This window comes from Eleutherodactylus coqui, chromosome 3, assembly GCF_035609145.1.
Source record: "Eleutherodactylus coqui strain aEleCoq1 chromosome 3, aEleCoq1.hap1, whole genome shotgun sequence".
Taxonomy (NCBI): Eukaryota; Metazoa; Chordata; class Amphibia; order Anura; family Eleutherodactylidae; genus Eleutherodactylus; species Eleutherodactylus coqui.
The window spans coordinates 223,524,967-223,548,146 of NC_089839.1; the positions used below are offsets into that span (position 1 = coordinate 223,524,967).

At 44.2% G+C, this 23,180-nt stretch overlaps 1 protein-coding gene across 1 annotated transcript in view; it reads right to left on the reverse strand.

Moving 5' to 3' along the window:
* The window catches only part of LOC136621468 (protein SSUH2 homolog), a 31,867-nt gene extending 18,511 nt beyond the window's left edge, over positions 1–13,356 (reverse strand). Inside the window, exons 1-2 of the mRNA XM_066596973.1 lie at positions 13,179–13,356; positions 7,345–7,403 (exon numbers count right to left, since the gene is read on the reverse strand). Of these exons, the coding sequence (XP_066453070.1) occupies positions 7,345–7,403; positions 13,179–13,231 (112 nt within the window). The 5' untranslated portion in view covers positions 13,232–13,356. The remainder of the gene's footprint in view (positions 1–7,344; positions 7,404–13,178) is intronic.
* Positions 13,357–23,180: the final 9,824 nt, after the last annotated feature.

Consider the following 23,180-nt stretch of genomic DNA (forward strand, 5'->3'; position numbering starts at 1 on the left):
CTTCACTGCTTGGTGACCGTTTGCAGCCCTCCACAGACTTTTTCCCCCCCACAATGATGGGATATTCCAGCAGGATAATGCACCATGCCATTGACCCAAGTTGTCCAGAATTGGTTGTAGGAGCATTCTGGAGAGTTCCTATGAGTGGCGCAGCCTGCTTGTTCACCCGACATGAGCTCGATCCAGCATTTATGGGATGTGGTGGAGGGTGTCATTCACCCCTGAAATCTGCACCTACAAATACCCCAGAGCTGTGGGGGCTATCCAGATGGCTCCACATCCCTCCACATGTCTTGTGTCCACTTGTGGAATCGATGCCACATAGAGTTGCTGCACTTCGTGAGCTGATGGGGTCCCATATGATATTAGTTCCTGTCCTGTAACTTCTAGCATGTCAGTGTATATATACTGTATACACAATGAGTAGGCCCCTTTATTAGCCCCCCATCTAGTAGCGCGTTGGACTCCTTTGGCCTTCACAATCGCAGCAATTCCCTGTGGTGTAGATTCCACTAGGTGATAAAATTGTTCTACAGGAATATCGGCCCCTGCGGACAGGAAGCTCTTGTGCAAAGTAGATGGGGGTGAAATGTTCTTGCCAGCTGACAGGAAAGGGTCATGAATTCATGCTGCTTGCAACAAATTCTGACCTATTATCCGCACGGTGCAACAGAAAACTGAATTTTGCATTTTCTATGTTTCTATGTGTAAGAGGCGGCTGCTTAGGTGCTCTGAAGCGACTTCCTGTCATCTGTGACAGAGTCACAACGGCCTCTTGATGGCGTTATTGCGATTTTATTTATTTATTAGTAAATCGTGACACCAGCGCTACAGTAGTACAAGAATGTTAAATGTGATGCAATTAAAAAATCACAAGAACCAGGGTTTAAAATGTAATAATGTTCTTTTCCATTTCCTTGTTGATGTCGCTGGCGATCATATATCAGTGCACACATACAAGTCTTTCATTAACAGTGATTATTCTCTATACATGTTAGGAGTGTCAGGTTAAAGACAGAGCTGATACTCTGGGTAACATATGGCAGTGCTGGTAGTTTTCGTTAGGCCGGTTTAATCGCTCTTCAGTGGCGTAAACTGTGAGCAGTGAACCTTTGTTTTGTCCCAGGATATGAGGGTATTCTGTGGCTTTGGTGTCTGCAATTATAACTCTGCTCTGTATTTTGGGGCCCTTTCTTCATGGTAAAATGAGTACTTCTGTGTTTCACCCACCTCGCAGGGACTCTTCCGAGACAGGCCGCAACCCTCCTCTGAATCCAACAACTCTTCTGGCAGCTGCCTGACTGCAATGCTGACAGGAATCTTTCTTGTCCCAGTAATCCCTAACTCACTCTCTATACACACTAGCACTGTCTCTCTCTCTCTCTCTCTGATGGACACCCGAAGATTTTCACTATCTAACTCACTTGTCTGATTAACTCCGCTCAACTACACAGATGATCACACTGACTAACTATATGGTTCACTTGTTTAACAGCCGACCTACTGACAAACTCTGCACACTTTACTGTTCTAATCTGACTGAAATCACACTGACTGACTTCTCACTATAACTACGACACAACTCCTCTCCTACCCCTCTCTCTCTTCACTCCCCAGACCTGCCTCCCCATCAAGTGCCTCCCAACTGTCACTCCACTGGCTTGCAGCCAATCAGAGTTCAATCTACCGACAGCCTATCAAGATTTACTGTCCACCTGGCAGATAATAGCTCTGACATAGGGCAAATTTAGTAGGGGTTAACCCCTGCTGGTTATACATGAACTGAGCGCTGCCATTTTAAAGGCAAGGTGCTTTTGTAGGACCAATTTGGGCCACTATATATGTTACATGAGAAAACCCCACATGGTTGGCAGTAAGGCCCCGGCTAGTCTAGCACTGATGACCAGGCCCTGTTGGAAATTACTCGCTTAGGGATGCCGCAACACCCATGGACAGAGGGCCTTAAGTAGGTAATTAGCTACTTAAAGAGTTATGCAGGTGGAGCAGGACACTGCTGTTAACTCGGAGAACAAAGCAGCTGTTTTGTATATGCAAACAGCTGCTTTGTTCTCGCGGTGTCCCACTGAGCTGCTAGCGCCAAGAAACAGCAGGAGTGCTGACAGCTCCTTTGTTCTTTTAGATGGCTTTTAGAGCGCATTTTGAGCGATAATCGTTGTGTCTAAATGCGCCTTAAGCCCGGCATTTCACAGGCTGAATGGTGCACTAAATCCATAAAGAGGCACACGCGTCTTCATGCACTTGGTACATTCCCAGCAGCCCCATGCACCTAGAGAAAAATGTATGCCAGGTTATTTATACATAAATTTGTCGGTCTGTAAAAATTAGTCAGCACCCACACTGTATGGCGCAAGATCAACCCCAGAACGCAGTGACCTAACTTTATGTCCTGTGTCATTAAAGGGGTTTTCCCACTACTTAATATTGTGTTGCAACCACTCTGTTCTTCCTGATTGCTGCCGACCAGGACATGTGACTGCTGCAGCCAATCACTGGTTATAGTAGATTACTGGTTGTATTACTATAGTGGTTGTAACGCAATATTAAGTCATGTGAAAAGACTTTAGAAAATTGCTTCATTTTTATTTCCCTTTAGATGCAATTGCAAAATTCTAAGAAGTGGGGAAATATTTTAAAACTTTGTATCCTATCAGGTTACTCCACCTAATACTCCTGGAAGGAACACTGTAGAAGTCTGCACGCCTGTATACAGGACAGTTTATCTTTCTGCAGGAGAGTATATTGTGGATAGGGGGCATTTTTCAAGTGGACAATCAGTCTGTGTGAAAAAACATCAAAGGTACAGATTTACAAAAGCTTTTGCACCATTTTTTGCATAAAAATGTGCAACTTTTTACCTTTTGTGCCAGCCTTACCTCTGTAAAGATGGCAACACCTGTCTCTGGATGGCAGACAATGAAACAGTTCGAACTGCTGATGCTTGTTGAATGAACAGACAATCCTCTCTACTGGTGGTCTGTCAGCGGCTCCTGAGCCCGGTCACCTTGTGTGCCCTCACACATCCACTGGTCCCAACACCCCCTAACAGTCTGGTCAGAACGGCCCAGGTGGGGGGGCTACTCATCGCTACGACCCTCCAGTTTCTCACATCCTAATAATGCGCCCCTCTCAGACTCTGGTAACGGGGTGACATCTCTTCTCTGCGTCATAGAGGTGTCTAGTGGTCAACAAGCTCTACACAAGTGGAAGAGGAGGTCACTACACACAATGAGCCTCCGAGAGCCTTTTATAGGCCAAGGGGAGAACCACAACTCTAGTCACTGGTATATCTGCCTAAGATGGAATTGCAGAAGGACAACTCCTTATAGGCGCTGGATTGTTTTTAACAAAGATGGTACACACAAACTGTGAAGGCACTCAGCCTGAAGGCGCCTTCACACTGGCGAGAAAATTGCACAATTTTTACACAATTCGAGAGTGAGTAAAAACGTAGAATTATGAAACCAATGATTCTCACTTATTTCCTTCATATTTGCAAGGTTTTCACTCATGCGATGTTGCGAGAAAAAAAATTCCCAGCATGTCCTTTCTTTCTGCGTTTTGCATTTTTTTTATCTCCAATATTTCCCAATGGAGCCTCCTTTTTATTGCCTCGCAAAGCAAAAACTTGAGATATTTGTGCAATGCGTTTTTAAAATTACAAAATTCCTGCACTGATACATTATAACTAGAGATATACTCGCTAAGACTAACTATTCGAGCGAGTAATGCCTTAGCCGAGTATCTCCAAGCTCGTCTCTAAAGATTCGGGGGCCGGTGCGCGTGAGAGGTGAGTTGCAGTGGGGAGCGGCGGGGGGGTGCGGAGAGAGATTTCCCCTCCATTCCTCCCCGCTCTCCCCCGCCGCTCCCCGCCCCCCGCCGGCCCCTAAATCTTTAGAGAAGAGCGGGAAGATACTCAGCTAAGGCACTACTCACTCATCTCTAATTATAACATCCCGGACTCCACACTGATACATGTTACCTGCACTGATACATTGTAACATCCCGGACTCCACACTGATACATGTTACCTGCACTGATACATTGTAACATCCTGGACTCCACACTGATACCTGTTACCTGCACTGATACATTGTAACATCCCGGACTCCACACTGATACCTGTTACCTGCACTGATACATTGTAACATCCCGGACTCCACACTGATACATGTTACCTGCACTGATACATTGTAACATCCCAGACTCCACACTGATACATGTTACCTGCACTGACACATTGTAACATCCCGGACTCCACACTGATACATGTTACCTGTACTGATACATTGTAACATCCCGGACTCCACACTGATACATGTTACCTGCACTGATACATTGTAAAATCCCGGACTCCACACTGATACATGTTACCTGCACTGATACATTGTAACATCCTGGACTCCACACTGATACATGTTACCTGCACTGATACATTGTAACATCCCGGACCCCACACTGATACATGTTACCTGCACTGATACATTGTAACATCCTGGACTCCACACTGATACATGTTACCTGCACTGATACATTGTAACATCCCGGACTCCACACTGATACATGTTACCTGCACTGATACATTGTAACATCCCGGACTCCAGACTGATACATGTTACCTGCATTGATACATTGTAACATCCCAGACTCCACACGGATAAATGTTACCTGCACTGATACATTGTAACATCCTGGACTCCACTCTGATACATGTTACCTGCACTGATACATTGTAACATCCTGGACTCCACTCTGATACATGTTACCTGCACTGATACATTGTAACATCCCGGACTCCACACTGATACATGTTACCTGCACTGATACATTGTAACATCCTGGACTCCACACTGATACATGTTACCTGCACTGATACATTGTAACATCCCAGACTCCACACTGATACATGTTACCTGCACTGATACATTGTAACATCCCGGACTCCACACTGATACATGTTACCTGCACTGATACATTGGAACATACCGGACTCCACCCTGATACATGTTACCTGCACTGATACATTGTAACATCCCGGACTCCACACTGATACATGTTACCTGCATTGATACATTGTAACATCTCGGACTCCACACTGATACATGTTACCTGCACTGATACATTGTAACATCCCAAACTCCACACTGATACATGTTACCTGCACTGATACATTGTAACATCCCGGACTCCATACTGATACATGTTACCTGCACTGATACATTGGAACATACCGGACTCCACCCTGATACATGTTACCTGCACTGATACATTGTAACATCCCGGACTCCACACTGATACATGTTACCTGCACTGATACATTGTAACATCCCGGACTCCACACTGATACATGTTACCTGCACTGATACATTGTAACATCCCGGACTCCATACTGATACATGTTACCTGCACTGATACATTGGAAAATCCCGGACTCCACACTGATACATGTTACCTGCACTGATACATTGTAGCATCCCGGACTCCACACTGATACATGTTACCTGCACTGATACATTGTAATATCCTGGACTCCACACTGATACATGTTACCTGCATTGATACATTGTAACATCCTGGACTCCACTCTGATACATGTTACCTGCACTGATACATTGTAACATCCCGTACTCCACACTGATACATTGTAACATCCCGGACTCCACACTGATACATGTTACCTGCATTGATACCATGTAACATCCCAGACTCCACACGGATACATGTTACCTGCACTGATACATTGTAACATCCCGGACTCCACACTGATACATGTTACCTGCATTGATACATTGTAACATCTCGGACTCCACACTGATACATGTTACCTGCACTGATACATTGTAACATCCCAAACTCCACACTGATACATGTTACCTGCATTGATACATTGTAACATCCTGGACTCCACTCTGATACATGTTACCTGCACTGATACATTGTAACATCCCGGACTCCACACTGATACATTGTAACATCCCGGACTCCACACTGATACATGTTACCTGCACTGATACATTGTAGCATCCCGGACTCCACACTGATACATGTTACCTGCACTGATACATTGTAATATCCTGGACTCCACACTGATACATGTTACCTGCATTGATACATTGTAACATCCTGGACTCCACTCTGATACATGTTACCTGCACTGATACATTGTAACATCCCGTACTCCACACTGATACATTGTAACATCCCGGACTCCACACTGATACATGTTACCTGCATTGATACCATGTAACATCCCAGACTCCACACGGATACATGTTACCTGCACTGATACATTGTAACATCCCGGACTCCACACTGATACATGTTACCTGCATTGATACATTGTAACACCCCGGACTCCACACTGATACATGTTACCTGCACTGATACATTGTAACATCCCGGACTCCACACTGATACATGTTGCCTGCGCTGATACATTGTAACATCCCGGACTCCACACTAATACATGTTACCTGTACTGATACATTGTAACATCCCAGACTCCACACTGATACATGTTACCTGCACTGATACATTGTAACATTCTGGACTCCACACTGATACATGTTACCTGCACTGATACATTGTAACATCCCGGACTCCACCCTGATACATGTTACCTGCACTGATACATTGTAACATCCCGGACTACACACTGATACATGTTACCTGCACTGATACATTGTAACATCCCGGACTCCACACTGATACATGTTACCTGCACTGATACATTGTAACATCCTGGACTCCACACTGATACATGTTACCTGCACTGATACATTGTAACACCCCGGACTCCACACTGATACATGTTACCTGCACTGATACATTGTAACATCCTGGACTCCACACTGATACATGTTACCTGCACTGATACACTGTAACATCCCGGACTCCAGACTGATACATGTTACCTGCACTGATACATTGTAACATCCTGGACTCCACACTGATACATGTTACCTGCACTGATACATTGTAACATCCCGGACTCCACACTGATACATGTTACCTGCACTGATACATTGTAACATCCCGGACTCCACACTGATACATGTTACCTGCACTGATACATTGTAACAAACTATCAGGATAGGAGAGAATTTTGTTTTGCTGATGTGTTTATCTCACAGATGATTGTCTGCAGGGGCTACAATTGTAATAATCTACAGTTATGTGACCAGGATAAGATGAAGTCCAGTTTTCAGCCTCTGTATATAAGCAAGAATTATACCATTCACTTAAAGCAAGTAGGGATCTTGAAAATGGTAAAGCAATGAAACATGACATATATTAGAAAGTTGCAGAACTTATAACCATCCATACCTGGAGGCATCATGTAATTGGGATCGAAGGGCTGACCCATTGTTCCATAGTTTGGCGCTCTGGTGAGAAAAACAAAATGATTGTAACGTTTCCTCTCATCCTCCAGACATGAAGGTCAGTGGTGAATACACATGTGTTATCTGGAATTTATTCCCACATTTTGGTAATGTCTGACCCTGAATGACACCAGTATCATCTCCATTACCACCCACAGCTTTCCCAGATTACCGAAAGGCTATTCTGTCCCGGTAATCAGTGCCACATTCCTGACTCCCTTCCCAATTCGCTGCAGGACTTTTTGCCATCCAGTACTCCAGACAAGCTGGGTGACATCCTATTTGGAAATCAACAATGGTCAACATTCCCACGAAGTTCTGCCAGTAGTACTGGGAGGCTGTCAGCATGGGGCCCCTTCACTTTTGGGACATATTAGAGTAGAAGCAGAACAAGAAAGGGATATGAAGGGTGTGGGTCGAATTCTTTCAGCAGGATCCTGTACCTTTAAAGGGAAGGTGTCATCACAAAATGAACTCTTGTATAAATCAGGTTTATAGTAAACACATTTTTGGTGACACTTTTTAATTTCCATGTGACGATTTATATTAAAGAAATATTCCTAAATCCTGCAGTTCTCACACTGACCACTAGGCCTAATAATAGTCTGACACTTCCAGTTCTGGAGAGAAAACTTTTCAGCAGTCCTCTCATTATCGGCACAGGCAGGATTACAATGAAAAGTGACACTTCTATACATAGAAAACACAAAATCCACCATTGATAATAGGTGATGTCACAGCTCACCTCTTTCCCCTCCCCGCTCACAGACCACTAAGCCTAATAATAGTCTATCACTTCCTGTTGTGTAGAGAAAACTGCTCAGCCATCCTCTCATAATCATCACAGGCAGGATTACACTGAGAGGTGACACACATATGTAGATAACACATGATCCACCATTCACAATACAAGTAATGGTCACAGCTCACATCCTCCTCTCCTTACACACTTCACAGAACATGTCCACAACACTCTACCATAGAAGTCTATAGGTGATGATCATAGCTCACCTCTCCCCCTCTCTGCACAGGTCACAGAGCATGAGTTAGAGCTCAGCTCCTTCACCCCCCCTACATAGGTCTCAGACTATGCCCATATCACTTTTCCATAGAAGTCTATAGATCATGGCCACAGCTTACTTTCTTCTCCCTCCCTGCACAGGTCATAAAGCACGAGCATAACACTCTACCATGGAAGTCAATTGCTCCCTTCCTGCCCATTGTGTCTATGACCCATAAGGCTGCTTTAACACATATTACTATATGTTGTTAACTGCAGCTCAGCAAGACGTTCGCCCCTATAGCGACGTACAGGCGAGAGAACAAAAAGATCTACAGACAGAAAAGAAAGACGGAAAATGCTTTTCTCTGCTTCTAAATAGTGAAAAAAAAAGTATAAGTGACACTTCCCGTTATGGGAACAGAAGCTTCATGGACAAGAGTGACAATGAACAGCAGCAAGACCAGAATTTCCTGTTCTAATGACATCAGTGCAAATCAGTATCATATGACTGGCAGATCTCCACCATTATAACAGATGATCTGTCTAGGAAGCCGCACTGTATAAAGCTCCGCTGGGCACACACACCCCCATCCTTCGGGCCCACTACCATGAACAGGGGGGTGTTGCAATTCCAGCAGAATAGTGATACCCAGCAGAGTTGTCATAGGGCCGCCACCTGCTACTTGTCATATTTAGTAATTACTAGATCTGAAGGACCTCACAGATCAGTCATGGCCCCTCTTCTCCACCGGTCTCCCAAACTCTCATTAACCAGCAATGGATGCGTTCACCTGAACGAGTAGTGAGATGCACAAAACTCGCTCTGAAATAGGCGCCATTGTTCTCAAGTGGTCCATTCATATGTGCGCTAGCTCTCTCGCTGCTGTGAGATAGAAAAATTGCAGCAAAATCTATTTTTCTGTGAAATCTCGCCCATTATGTCCTATGGATTAGAAAAAAAAATAAAAAATCGCACCGCACTCAAATGTACATGCGAGGCTCATGAGACTGCAATGCGATTTTTAATCTTTCCTTCTTAAAATATATACGTGAAAGTCACAGGTTCAGCAATGCAATGAGATGCAATTTTCTCATAAATCACAATGCACTCACATTGAATATCACAATTTTACAAGCGCTGTATCAGTTTGAGGGTGCATTAACATGGGTGACAGCGTGTAGCGCCCGACATTCTCATCGCACAGCACGCGGACACCATGTCTGCATGTTCTAGTCTTCTGGTAGACTTGCATACAAACAGAGCAGGCTGCGATATTTCCATCTCACAGCATCGCTGCAAGAGAACAATCGCCCGTGTACATACACCCATGGCAAATAATGGCTTGTATTTTCGCATCTTGCAACACATAAAAGGTAGACAAATACACATGCAAATACGCCCGTGTGAAGGAGCCCTGAGGCTGCATCTACACAAGCAATTAAAACACCCAAGTTCTGTGCGTTTGCGACATGCACGGAACTTCCACGTACTTATTATCTGTAATGGGTGTATTTATATGGGTGATTTTCCCTTGCAGCGATGCTCTAAGATGGAAAAATCGTAGTGTGCGCTATTGTTGTGGAACTACAAAAAAAAAATAAAAAATGGCATCTGCATTTACATGCAAGTTTCACGCAAATGCGATTTTTTTTTTTTTTTTTTCCCTATGGGAACAACATGCGGTTCTCACATACGTTAGGCTCCTCTTGGATGGAGCGATAAATTATTTGCATGAGTGAATGAGCGAATGATGACCCAATTACGTTTGCATATCGTTCAGTCCTACACGTTCACAGTATCAGTGAACATGAACGAGTAAATGATCGCTGTTCACACGCAACGATGGTGAACAATTATTTTTAAGCCTGTATAAAATGAACAACAGACAAGAAGCCAACAAATTCTCGTTCTTAGTTCAATCGTTAGCCGTGTTTACACTGAGCGATTACCTCTAATACAAAGTCCTCCCCTTTTTCTCAAACTTAACCCCTCTAAGACTGACCTTCTCGTCTTTCCGCCCTCAACCAGCCGACCTCCCCCGAACATCTCCATATCAGTATGTGGCACCATCATATCCCCCAGATAGCATGCCCGCTGCCTTGGGGTCACACTGGATTCTGATCTCTCCTTTACCCCCCACATCCAATCTCTGGCTCGAACATGCTAACTGAACCTCAGGAATATTGCTAAAATCCAGCCATTCCTCACCATGGATTCGCTAAAGACACTCATCACCCTCATCCATTCCCAACTCAACTACTGCGACTTGCTGCTCAGTAGCCTTCCCCATACCAGACTCTCCCCCCTACAATCCATACTAAATGCAGCAGCTAGGCTCATTTTTCTATCCAGCCATTACTCAGATGCCTCTGCATTATGCCAGTCGCTGCACTGGCTGCCCATCCACTGCAGAACTAAATTTAAACTCCTCACCCTCACCCACAAAGCTCTCCATGGCGCCAGGCCACCATACATCACCTCCCTCCTATCCGTACACCACCCAGCCCCCTCACTCCGATCCGGTAACACACTCAGACAAAACACCCCTCTAATACGAACCTCACATGCTCGCCTACAGGACTTTACCAGAGCACCACCCAACCTCTGGAACGCTCTACCCCAAGGCATCCGGACAATCCCTGATCCAGGAACTTCAGATGCGCCTTAAAAACGCACCTCTTCAGGGAGGCATACCGAATCCCCTGAGCTAATCCCCCTGTCCATCCCTATAGCTCCCTACACCTTCCACCCTGCCTATCACATACTACCTCTACCCCTGCATCTCCTTACCGCCCCACTCAATTATAATTTGTTATTCGGATGATTTAGACCCGACGATTATCATTCACTTTCACTCATTTGAATGACTTGTTTGAACAATAATCATTCCGTAGCATGTTTGATTTTGCCACATATTACATTGTTCTCTATGGGCGCGTAATCATCGCCATCCACACATAATTACATTGTGTATGGGTGACTTATATACATGACGTTGTGAAGCGACAGAGCAGGAAATTTAAACAAAAAAGTAGGGTCTGCTATGACCATCATTTCAAGAGAAGAATCTCTGATGTGAATTACAGCATTGAAATCAACCTGTCATTCTCACACGCCATATCACAATCGGTCAGATATCACACATGGAGATTGTCCATTACCTTAAGGCCAGGGTCAAATGAGTGTGATTCTGCATGTGGATATCCTCAGCAGAAGAACGGTGAATGGTCGCGGAAACAAATTACATATGGTTGCGTATGCGTGCGGTTTTCTGTGCAGATGTATGGGTAGCGTATCGTCTACACGGAAGACATGACATCAGAAAGTTGCCCAACCCGTTGGAAACATCCCTCTATCACTCAGGCGACATTCCCTTGCGCTGTCGTAGTGAGAGCGGTTCTGAGAGTCATGTCTTCAGAATGCGACACTTCTCACTAGGCGTGGCTGGTTTATACTACTTTTTTGGGAAGTAGTATAAGCTATTTTTTAAAAACCCACTTCTTCTTGTGGAAAAAGAGCCCAAAAGAAGAAGCGGAGGTTGCAGACAGCAGTCTGGAGGGGTGTGCCGTTCCCCAGACTCTGTCTGTAATGTCTCCACACAAGTTCTTGCTTTCTTCATTCCATTTGTATCTGACCTGCTAGCAACGTGCGTACGAATCCGCGATCCACAATGTTAATTGCGCATGCACTTCGGTTCGACCGCATAGAGATCAATGGAGCCCATACACGCGGAATCCGCAGTAAAATAGAGCATACTGCGCTTTTTCTTTCCACTCGCGGAATGGGCAGTACCTAACCACAAGTGTGAGCGAACCGGCAAAAGTTCATGCATTTCAATCCCCACGTATTACAGCCCACAATGGCCCAACTATGATACATGCGGACGGCGATCGCAGAATCCGTAATTTAAATCTTCTTCTGTGAGACCCCCACCCCCCTAAAAAAAAGAAAAGCAATAGATTGCATTTACTTATCCAACAGTCTGCCTCTCTCTATCCTGATAGAGCTGATAACAGGGAACAATAGATTGCATTTAATGCAAAGAAAATATAGTCGCTGCACTTTTGAGAAACTTTTGACATGTTGGAGTGACATGTCAAAAGTTTTGATCAGTAGAAATCCTGCTGTTGAGATGCCCGCTGCCCGCTTTGTGTCCCTCTGGCTGTCTCTGCTGCCTGTCAGTCCTTCTCCATAGCTGAAGATGGATGCATAGATGTCTTTAGATGTGCATCTCAAGCTGCTGGGAAGAGATGCCAAGCAGCAAAGATAACTGAAGGGTGGCTGCTGCAGCCCCCTCATTTTAGCAGTCAGCAGGGGGTCTCAGCAGCAGGACCCCACTGATCAAAACTTTTCACACATCACTCTGACATGTCAAAGTTTGTCAGAAGTGCAGCTACTCTAACTTGTGACTGGATAACGTGACAGGGCTTGCTGAGATCTGTAGTTCTACAGCAACAATCACATTCCCACCCTGTGTTGTAAACAATCCTCATGTAAAACGAAACAAAAATAAGGGAGATGGAATAAATCCTCCACAGTGCCACCTACTGAAAGGCAGCATTCCTTCGAGTCAAAGTGGGACTTTTTATACAAGTCTTGCTACAATGACTGGGAATCAAAAGCAAAGCCAGACCCCATGTACATACAGCTGTTTCCGGGTTATTGCCCATCATCAGTGTACAGTAGGAGTCTGGCTTTTGCTAATCTCCCTAAGGAGAAAAGAGCGTTTCTGAAACGAAACAAAGTAACGACACAGAAGTGCTCCACCACTGACCTGATGCCGCTGCGCTCCTCCATGGTTATTGAATATGACTGAACACAAAGCATACGATAAAACACCCACTTCCTCTTCCTTGTCCGACCTCACATGGTAATTATTACACAGCGGACGATTCTCCGCCCGTCCGAGTCACGATGTGAGGAAAGCCGAACACTTTCATTTCTCTGTAACCGACTACTGAGCGCTTCTACTTCCTGTTGTGATTCACAGTGATTGTCTTACTACAGAGATCATATCTGCTTGCAGTCACTGAATAGGAAAACAGATTTTCAGAAGCTACAATATATACAGACCTGATACTTCTCACAGCTGAGGGTTTGTTACTATTGTATCCACTTCAGGCAATCCTCTGTAATATAAACCCATTAGCAGCACAAATCTCTCTCTCCTGTCCTAAAAGTTTGTTGCAACGTATCAGTGCAGGTAACATGTATCAGTGTGGAGTCCGGGATGTTACAATGTATCAGTGCAGGTAACATGTATCAGTGTGGAGTCCGGGATGTTATAATGTATTAGTGCAGGTAACATGTATCAGTGTGGAGTCCGGGATGTTACAATGTATCAGTGCAGGTAACATGTATCAGTGTGGAGTCCGGGATGTTACAATGTATCAGTGCAGGTAACATGTATCAGTCTGGAGTCCAGGATGTAACAATGTATCAGTGCAGGTAACATGTATCAGTGTGGAGTCGGGGATGTTATAATGTATCAGTGCAGGTAACATGTATCAGTGTGGAGTCCGGGATGTTACAATGTATCAGTGCAGGTAACATGTATAAGTGTGGAGTCTGGGATGTTACAATGTATCAGTGCAGGTAACATGTATCAGTGTGGAGTCCGGGATGTTACAATGTATCAGTGTAGGTAACATGTATCAGTGTGGAGTCCGGGATGTTACAATGTATTAGTGCAAGTAACATGTATCAGTGTGGAGTCCAGGATGTTACAATGTATCAGTGCAGGTAACATGTATCGGTGTGGAGTCCGGGATGTTATAATGTATCAATGCAGGTAACATGTATCAGTGTGGGGTCCAGGATGTTACAATGTATCAGTGCAGGTAACATGTATCAGTGTGGAGTCTGGGATGTTACAATGTATCAGTGCAGGTAACATGTATCAGTGTGGAGTCCAGGATGTTACAATGTATCAGTGCAGGTAACATGTATCAGTGTGGAGTCCGGGATGTTATAATGTATCAGTGTAGGTAACATGTATCAGTGTGGAGTCCGGGATGTTACAATGTATCAGTGCAGGTAACATGTATCAGTGTGGAGTCCGGGATGTTACAATGTATCAGTGCAGGTAACATGTATCAGTCTGGAGTCCAGGATGTAACAATGTATCAGTGCAGGTAACATGTATCAGTGTGGAGTCCGGGATGTTATAATGTATCAGTGCAGGTAACATGTATCAGTGTGGAGTCCGGGATGTTACAATGTATCAGTGCAGGTAACATGTATAAGTGTGGAGTCTGGGATGTTACAATGTATCAGTGCAGGTAACATGTATCAGTGTGGAGTCCGGGATGTTACAATGTATCAGTGTAGGTAACATGTATCAGTGTGGAGTCCGGGATGTTATAATGTATCAATGCAGGTAACATGTATCAGTGTGGGGTCCAGGATGTTACAATGTATCAGTGCAGGTAACATGTATCAGTGTGGAGTCTGGGATGTTACAATGTATCAGTGCAGGTAACATGTATCTGTGTGGAGTCCAGGATGTTACAATGTATCAGTGCAGGTAACATGTATCAGTGTGGAGTCCGGGATGTTATAATGTATCAGTGCAGGTAACATGTATCAGTGTGGAGTCCGGGATGTTATAATGTATCAGTGCAGGTAACATGTATCAGTGTGGAGTCCGGGATGTTACAATGTATCAGTGCAGGTAACATGTATCAGTCTGTAGTCCGTGATGTTACAATGTATCAGTGCAGGTAACATGTATCAGTGTGGGGTCTGGGATGTTACAATGTATCAGTGCAGGTAACATGTATCAGTGTGGAGTCCGGGATGTTACAATGTATCAGTGCAGGTAACATATATCAGTGTGGAGTCTGGGATGTTACAATGTATCAGTGCAGGTAACATGTATCAGTGTGGAGCCCGGGATGTTACAATGTATCAGTGCAGGTAACATGTATCAGTGTGGAGTCCGGGATGTTACAATGTATCAGTGCAGGTAACATGTATCAGTGTGGAGTCCGGGATGTTACAATGTATCAGTGCAGGTAACATGTATCAGTGTGGAGTCCAGGATGTTACAATGTATCAGTGCAGGTAACATGTATCAGTGTGGAGTCCGGGATGTTACAATGTATCAGTGCAGGTAACATGTATCAGTGTGGAGTCTGGGATGTTACAATGTATCAGTGCAGGTAACACGTATCAGTGTGGAGTCCAGGATGTTACAATGTATCAGTGCAGGTAACATGTATCAGTGTGGAGTCTGGGATGTTACAATGTATCAGTGCAGGTAACATGTATCAGTGTGGAGTCTGGGATGTTACAATGTATCAGTGCAGGTAACATGTATCAGTGTGGAATCCGGGATGTTACAATGTATCAGTGCAGGTAACATGTATCAGTGTGGAGTCCGGGATGTTACAATGTATTAGTGCAGGTAACATGTATCAGTGTGGAGTCTGGGATGTTACAATGTATCAGTGCAGGTAACATGTATCAGTGTGGAATCCGGGATGTTACAATGTATCAGTGCAGGTAACATGTATCAGTGTGGAATCCGGGATGTTACAATGTATCAGTGCAGGTAACATGTATCAGTGTGGGGTCCGGGATGTTACAATGTATTAGTGCAGGTAACATGTATCAGTGTGGAGTCCGGGATGTTACAATGTATTAGTGCAGGTAACATGTATCAGTGTGGAGTCTGGGATGTTACAATGTGTCAGTGCAGGAAACATCAATCAGTGTGGAGTCTGGGATGTTACACTGTATCAGTACAGGTAACATGTATCAGTGTGGAGTCCGGGATGTTACAATGTATCAGTGCAGGTAACATGTATCAGTGTGGAGTCCGGGATGTTACAATGTATCAGTGCAGGTAACATGTATCAGTGTGGAGTCCGGGATGTTACAATGTATCAGTGCAGGTAACATGTATCAGTGTGGAGTCCGGGATGTTACAATGTATCAGTGCAGGTAACATGTATCAGTGTGGAGTCCGGGATGTTACAATGTATCAGTGCGGGTAACATGTATCAGTGTGGAGTCCGGGATGTTACAATGTATCAGTGCATGTAACATGTATCAGTGTGGAGTCCAGGATGTTACAATGTATCAGTGCAGGTAACATGTATCAGTGTGGAGTCCGGGATGTTACAATGTATCAGTGCAGGTAACATGTATCAGTGTGGAGTCCAGGATGTTACAATGTATCTGTGCAGGTAACATGTATCAGTGTGGAGTCCGGGATGTTACAATGTATCAGTGCAGGTAACATATATCAGTGTGGAGTCTGGGATGTTACAATGTATCAGTGCAGGTAACATGTATCAGTGTGGAGTCCGGGATGTTACAATGTATCAGTGCAGGTAACATGTATCAGTGTGGAGTCCGGGATGTTACAATGTATCAGTGCAGGTAACATGTATCAGTGTGGAGTCCGGGATGTTACAATGTATCAGTGCAGGTAACATGTATCAGTGTGGAGTCCAGGATGTTACAATGTATCAGTGCAGGTAACATGTATCAGTGTGGAGTCCGGGATGTTACAATGTATCAGTGCATGTAACATGTATCAGTGTGGAGTCCGGGATGTTACAATGTATCAGTGCAGGTAACATGTATCAGTGTGGAGTCCAGGATGTTACAATGTATCTGTGCAGGTAACATGTATCAGTGTGGAGTCCGGGATGTTACAGTGTATCAGTGCAGGTAACATGTATCAGTGTGGAGTCCGGGATGTTACAATGTATCAGTGCAGGTAACATGTATCAGTGTGGATTCCGGGATGTTACAGTGTATCAGTGCAGGTAACATGTATCAGTGTGGAGCCCGGGATGTTACAATGTATCAGTGCAGGTAACATGTATCAGTGTGGAGTCCAGGATGTTACAATGTATCAGTGTAGGTAACATGTATCAGTGTGGAGTCCGGGATGTTACAATGTATCAGTGCAGGTAACATGTATCAGTGTGGAGTCCGGGATGTTACAATGTATCAGTGCAGGTAACATGTATCAGTGTGGAGTCCGGGATGTTACAATGTATCAGTGCAGGTAACCTGTATCAGTGTGGAGTCCGGGATGTTACAATGTATCAGTGCAGGTAACATGTATCAGTGTGGAGTCTGGGATGTTACAATGTATCAGTGCAGGTAACATGTATCAGTGTGGAGTCCAGGATGTTACAATGTATCGGTGCAGGTAACATGTATCAGTGTGGAGTCCGGGATGTTACAATGTATCAGTGCAGGTAACATGTATCAGTGTGGAGTCCAGGATGTTACAATGTATCTGTGCAGGTAACATGTATCAGTGTGGAGTCCAGGATGTTACAATGTATCTGTGCAGGTAACATGTATCAGTGTGGAGTCCGGGATGTTACAATGTATCAGTGCAGGTAACATATATCAGTGTGGAGTCTGGGATGTTACAATGTATCAGTGCAGGTAACATGTATCAGTGTGGAGTCCGGGATGTTACAATGTATCAGTGCAGGTAACATGTATCAGTGTGGAGTCCGGGATGTTACAATGTATCAGTGCAGGTAACCTGTATCAGTGTGGAGTCCGGGATGTTACAATGTATCAGTGCAGGTAACATGTATCAGTGTGGAGTCTGGGATGTTACAATGTATCAGTGCAGGTAACATGTATCAGTGTGGAGTCCAGGATGTTACAATGTATCGGTGCAGGTAACATGTATCAGTGTGGAGTCCGGGATGTTACAATGTATCAGTGCAGGTAACATGTATCAGTGTGGAGTCCAGGATGTTACAATGTATCTGTGCAGGTAACATGTATCAGTGTGGAGTCCAGGATGTTACAATGTATCTGTGCAGGTAACATGTATCAGTGTGGAGTCCGGGATGTTACAATGTATCAGTGCAGGTAACATATATCAGTGTGGAGTCTGGGATGTTACAATGTATCAGTGCAGGTAACATGTATCAGTGTGGAGTCCGGGATGTTACAATGTATCAGTGCAGGTAACATGTATCAGTGTGGAGTCCGGGATGTTACAATGTATCAGTGCAGGTAACATGTATCAGTGTGGAGTCCGGGATGTTACAATGTATCAGTGCAGGTAACATGTATCAGTGTGGAGTCCAGGATGTTACAATGTATCTGTGCAGGTAACATGTATCAGTGTGGAGTCCGGGATGTTACAGTGTATCAGTGCAGGTAACATGTATCAGTGTGGAGTCCGGGATGTTACAATGTATCAGTGCAGGTAACATATATCAGTGTGGAGTCTGGGATGTTACAATGTATCAGTGCAGGTAACATGTATCAGTGTGGAGTCCGGGATGTTACAATGTATCAGTGCAGGTAACATGTATCAGTGTGGAGTCCGGGATGTTACAATGTATCAGTGCAGGTAACATGTATCAGTGTGGAGTCCGGGATGTTACAATGTATCAGTGCAGGTAACATGTATCAGTGTGGAGTCCAGGATGTTACAATGTATCAGTGCAGGTAACATGTATCAGTGTGGAGTCCGGGATGTTACAATGTATCAGTGCATGTAACATGTATCAGTGTGGAGTCCGGGATGTTACAATGTATCAGTGCAGGTAACATGTATCAGTGTGGAGTCCAGGATGTTACAATGTATCTGTGCAGGTAACATGTATCAGTGTGGAGTCCGGGATGTTACAGTGTATCAGTGCAGGTAACATGTATCAGTGTGGAGTCCGGGATGTTACAATGTATCAGTGCAGGTAACATGTATCAGTGTGGATTCCGGGATGTTACAGTGTATCAGTGCAGGTAACATGTATCAGTGTGGAGCCCGGGATGTTACAATGTATCAGTGCAGGTAACATGTATCAGTGTGGAGTCCAGGATGTTACAATGTATCAGTGTAGGTAACATGTATCAGTGTGGAGTCCGGGATGTTACAATGTATCAGTGCAGGTAACATGTATCAGTGTGGAGTCCGGGATGTTACAATGTATCAGTGCAGGTAACATGTATCAGTGTGGAGTCCGGGATGTTACAATGTATCAGTGCAGGTAACCTGTATCAGTGTGGAGTCCGGGATGTTACAATGTATCAGTGCAGGTAACATGTATCAGTGTGGAGTCTGGGATGTTACAATGTATCAGTGCAGGTAACATGTATCAGTGTGGAGTCCAGGATGTTACAATGTATCGGTGCAGGTAACATGTATCAGTGTGGAGTCCGGGATGTTACAATGTATCAGTGCAGGTAACATGTATCAGTGTGGAGTCCAGGATGTTACAATGTATCTGTGCAGGTAACATGTATCAGTGTGGAGTCCAGGATGTTACAATGTATCTGTGCAGGTAACATGTATCAGTGTGGAGTCCGGGATGTTACAATGTATCAGTGCAGGTAACATATATCAGTGTGGAGTCTGGGATGTTACAATGTATCAGTGCAGGTAACATGTATCAGTGTGGAGTCCGGGATGTTACAATGTATCAGTGCAGGTAACATGTATCAGTGTGGAGTCCGGGATGTTACAATGTATCAGTGCAGGTAACATGTATCAGTGTGGAGTCCGGGATGTTACAATGTATCAGTGCAGGTAACATGTATCAGTGTGGAGTCCAGGATGTTACAATGTATCTGTGCAGGTAACATGTATCAGTGTGGAGTCCGGGATGTTACAGTGTATCAGTGCAGGTAACATGTATCAGTGTGGAGTCCGGGATGTTACAATGTATCAGTGCAGGTAACATGTATCAGTGTGGAGTCCGGGATGTTACAGTGTATCAGTGCAGGTAACATGTATCAGTGTGGAGCCCGGGATGTTACAATGTATCAGTGCAGGTAACATGTATCAGTGTGGAGTCCAGGATGTTACAATGTATCAGTGTAGGTAACATGTATCAGTGTGGAGTCCGGGATGTTACAATGTATCAGTGCAGGTAACATGTATCAGTGTGGAGTCCGGGATGTTACAATGTATCAGTGCAGGTAACATGTATCAGTGTGGAGTCCGGGATGTTACAATGTATCAGTGCAGGTAACCTGTATCAGTGTGGAGTCCGGGATGTTACAATGTATCAGTGCAGGTAACATGTATCAGTGTGGAGTCTGGGATGTTACAATGTATCAGTGCAGGTAACATGTATCAGTGTGGAGTCCGGGATGTTACAATGTATCAGTGCAGGTAACATGTATCAGTGTGGAGTCCGGGATGTTACAATGTATCAGTGCAGGTAACATGTATCAGTGTGGAGTCTGGGATGTTACAATGTATCAGTGCAGGTAACCTGTATCAGTGTGGAGTCCGGGATGTTACAATGTATCAGTGCAGGTAACATGTATCAGTGTGGAGTCTGGGATGTTACAATGTATCAGTGCAGGTAACATGTATCAGTGTGGAGTCCGGGATGTTACAATGTATCAGTGCAGGTAACATGTATCAGTGTGGAGTCCGGGATGTTACAATGTATCAGTGCAGGTAACATGTATCAGTGTGGAGTCCGGGATGTTACAATGTATCAGTGCAGGTAACATGTATCAGTGTGGAGTCCGGGATGTTACAATGTAACAGTGCAGGTAACATGTATCAGTGTGGGGTCCGGGATGTTACAATGTATCAGTGCAGGTAACATGTATCAGTGTGGAGTCCGGGATGTTACAATGTATCGGTACAGGTAACATGTATCAGTGTGGAGTCCGGGTTGTTACAATGTATCAGTGCAGGTAACATGTATCAGTGTGGAGTCCGGGATGTTACAATGTATCGGTACAGGTAACATGTATCAGTGTGGAGTCCGGGATGTTGCAATGTATCGGTGCAGGTAACATGTATCAGTGTGGAGTCCGGGATGTTACAATGTAACAGTGCAGGTAACATGTATCAGTGTGGAGTCCGGGATGTTACAATGTATCAGTGCAGGTAACATGTATCAGTGTGGAGTCCAGGATGTTACAATGTATCAGTGCAGGTAACATGTATCAGTGTGGAGTCCGGGATGTTACAATGTATCAGTGCAGGTAACATGTATCAGTGTGGAGTCCGGGATGTTACAATGTATCAGTGCAGGTAACATGTATCAGTGTGGAGTCCGGGTTGTTACAATGTATCAGTGCAGGTAACATGTATCAGTGTGGAGTCCGGGATGTTACAATGTATCGGTACAGGTAACATGTATCAGTGTGGAGTCCGGGATGTTGCAATGTATCGGTACAGGTAACATGTATCAGTGTGGAGTCCAGGATGTTACAATATATCAGTGCAGGTAACATGTATCAGTGTGGAGTCCGGGATGTTACAATGTATCAGTGCAGGTAACGTGTATCAGTGTGGAGTCCGGGATGTTGCAATGTATCGGTGCAGGTAACATGTATCAGTGTGGAGTCCGGATTGTTACAATGTATCAGTGCAGGTAACATGTATCAGTGTGGAGTCCGGGATGTTACAATGTATCGGTACAGGTAACATGTATCAGTGTGGAGTCCGGGATGTTGCAATGTATCGGTACAGGTAACATGTATCAGTGTGGAGTCCGGGATGTTGCAATGTATCGGTGCAGGTAACCTGTATCAGTGTGGAGTCCAGGATGTTACAATGTATCAGTGCAGGTAACATGTATCAGTGTGGAGTCCGGGATGTTACAATGTATCAGTACAGGTAACCTGTATCAGTCTGGAGTCCGGGATGTTACAATGTATCAGTGCAGGTAACATGTATTAATGGATGTTTAGTTCATAGAGTAAAATAGCCAGTGATTATAGAATAATAAGTGGAACAATATTTAGCAGCTCAGGACCTCAATTCTCAGGATAGGTGGAGGTGACCATCAAACGAACATAAGATTGAGAGAGTCGATTTGACTTTCTCTATCTCCATATTTACCATCCACATTAGAGAAAGAATATGTATTTTGATAAATGTTGTTACCTGGTAGGGGCTCTATATCGTTCTACATCTTGGTGGGAGTACAATTTTAAATGATTTACTGCTTCTGCTGATTATTATTAGCATCGTTAACAGGAGCGTTGTTTGGCACCTTATGTCCAGGTTATATATGATGTAGCAGGTTTATATGATCACTAGTTTGATCTGGAAACATGTTTTAGTTTCCTAAGTAACACTATCAATACTACTATGGTTACCGCAAAATAGAGCATTAGAAAATGTATGTATATATAAAAAATGAGAAATAATAGATTTACAGCGCGATACAACTCACCAAATGGAGACCTGGGGGTGACAAGGTTCCAAGAGTTTGTGGGAATCCCAGAAGCCCTAAAGAAATGAGAGTGTAATGGGCTGAGACCCTAATTGGTATCAGAGAGGATGTCAGCGGGATGCCTTAGTGATTGGGCAGGAGATAGTTAAATTAGCGAATGGGTCCTAGACAGGAACCTAATACAGTATATTACCCTGACAGGCACCTTTGTTGCCAGATAATTTCCCCTCTACGATTCTGTATGCCTGGCTTATTTTCATGTAGTACATGATAAAACCAATAGGGAGCGCTCAGGTGTATTTTTACAGCTACCAAGAAACTCAATCAAAACTGTAAAATTCTCTGTACATTAAACGCCCCTATTGGTACAACAGTGAGAAGCAGGAGGAGTTCAGAGAAGGGTTCTTTTCCCACCATGGGCTCCATTGCTGTGGCATAGTCCACTTCTATGTTGATTGCTACAATGCATACAGTCAGGACTGTTACTAAGGTGTATTTTTTCCTATGAACAAAGGTGCTTAGCAGTTTCAGTAGGAGCCATTAAATGAAGTGCACTGAGCTCCCCCTAGTGGTGACAGCAAGCAGGCAGAATTTCAATCATTATGACATTTCCACCATCGGCACGAATTAAT